Source organism: Parus major, unplaced genomic scaffold, assembly GCF_001522545.3.
Source record: "Parus major isolate Abel unplaced genomic scaffold, Parus_major1.1 Scaffold220, whole genome shotgun sequence".
Lineage (NCBI taxonomy): Eukaryota > Metazoa > Chordata > Aves > Passeriformes > Paridae > Parus > Parus major.
Genome location: NW_015379263.1, coordinates 180,695 through 182,236, shown reverse-complemented (window position 1 = coordinate 182,236; position 1,542 = coordinate 180,695). Strand labels below are relative to the sequence as shown.

The window sequence follows — 1,542 nt, the reverse complement described above, 5'->3', positions numbered from 1 at the left end:
AGGGACAGGGACAGGGACAAGGACACAGATGAGGACAGGGATGAGGACAGGGACAAGGACAGGGATGAGACTGAGACAGGGACAGGGACAGGGACGGGGACAGGGACAGGAACAGAGACGGATGAGACTAAGACAGGGACAAGGACAGGGACACAGATGAGGACAGGGATGAGGACAGGGACAGGGACAGGGACAGGGATGAGACTGAGACAGGGACAGGGACAGGGACAGAGTGATGGAAGGGGACAGGACAGAGGCCACAGCTCAGCTGCCCCAGGGCAGTGGGTGATCAGTGTCCCAGGGCCACGGGACCCCCACTCACCTTCCGCTCGGTGCCATTGAGATAAACCATCTCGATGCGGTCGTAGAAAGCATCCACCCAGTACAGGATCTTGGCTGGGATGTCCAGGCTCAGCCCGTTGGGCCACAGGACGGTCTTGGAGGTGATGAAGATGTTGCGGTTGGAACCATCCATCCAGGCCCTCTCGATCTTGCCCCTCTTGCTGTCCTTGGGATCCTCCTCCCAGTCTGTCCAGTACATCCACCTGCCACGGACACTGAGCTGAGCCCTGGCCTGCCCACCACAGCTCATGACAAAACCCAGCCACGTCCCCGAGGCTGTGGCTGTGCCAGCCAGCCCTGCCCACCCAGGCACCCGCACCCGTTCAGGGGATCCACCACGATGGCGCGGGGATGCGTCATCTTCCCCTCGATCAGCGTCTTCCGTGTCTGGGCAGCCTTTTCCAGCCGTGCCACACTGATGGTCTTCTTGGGGCCGTCATCCGTCCAGTACAGGTTGTTCCCCATCCAGTCCACGGCGATCCCCTCCACATTGTGGATGCCTTTGGGGGAAAAGCGGAGCGGGTTTGTCACCAGCCAGCAGCAGCAGCCCCAAATGGTGCCTGATCCTGAGCCAGAGCGATGGGGATGATGGACATCCCTAACCCTAACCCGGCCCCAGGGCACAGGCCAGGCCCCCCGGCCACGCACCGTCCTTCAGGATGGTCTCTCGCTCCGTGCCGTCAATCTTCTGGCGCCCGATGAGGTAGCTGGTGGTGTCGGCGAAGTAGATGAAGCCGGTCTCAGCGTGGAAGTCCAGGGCCCGGGGGTTCATGAGGTTCTCGATGGGGATCATGTGCTCATCCGGAACCTTGGCGCCCATGTCCATCCCACGGATGATGCCGGGACGCCCCTTCCCGTACACCAGGAACAGCTCGTGCTCGGGCTCTGTGCAGAGACAGGGACAGCTGTGGCCACCAGCAGGGCTGGGCCAGTGCCATGGGGCAGAGCTATGGGGACAATGACACAGGGACAGTGCCATGGGGGCAGTGCCATGGGGACAGTGCTATGGGGACAGTGCCATGGGGACAGTGCTATGGGGCAGTGCTATGGGGACAGTGCCATGGGGACAGTGCTATGGGGCAGTGCTATGGGGACAGTGCCATGGGGACAGTGCTATGGGGACAGTGCCATGGGGCAGTGCTATGGGGGCAGTGCCATGGGGCAGAGCTATGGGGACAGTGCCATGGGGACAGTGCCATG

The 1,542-nt window shown here is 62.1% G+C and overlaps 1 protein-coding gene across 1 annotated transcript in view; it reads right to left on the bottom strand.

Moving 5' to 3' along the window:
- Positions 1-1,542, bottom strand: part of LRP1 (LDL receptor related protein 1) — a 100,162-nt gene that overhangs the window by 44,625 nt on the left and 53,995 nt on the right. The window contains exons 11-13 of the mRNA XM_033511439.1: positions 991-1,345; positions 662-842; positions 323-545 (exon numbers count right to left, since the gene is read on the bottom strand). Coding sequence (XP_033367330.1) covers positions 323-545; positions 662-842; positions 991-1,345 — 759 coding nt within the window. The remainder of the gene's footprint in view (positions 1-322; positions 546-661; positions 843-990; positions 1,346-1,542) is intronic.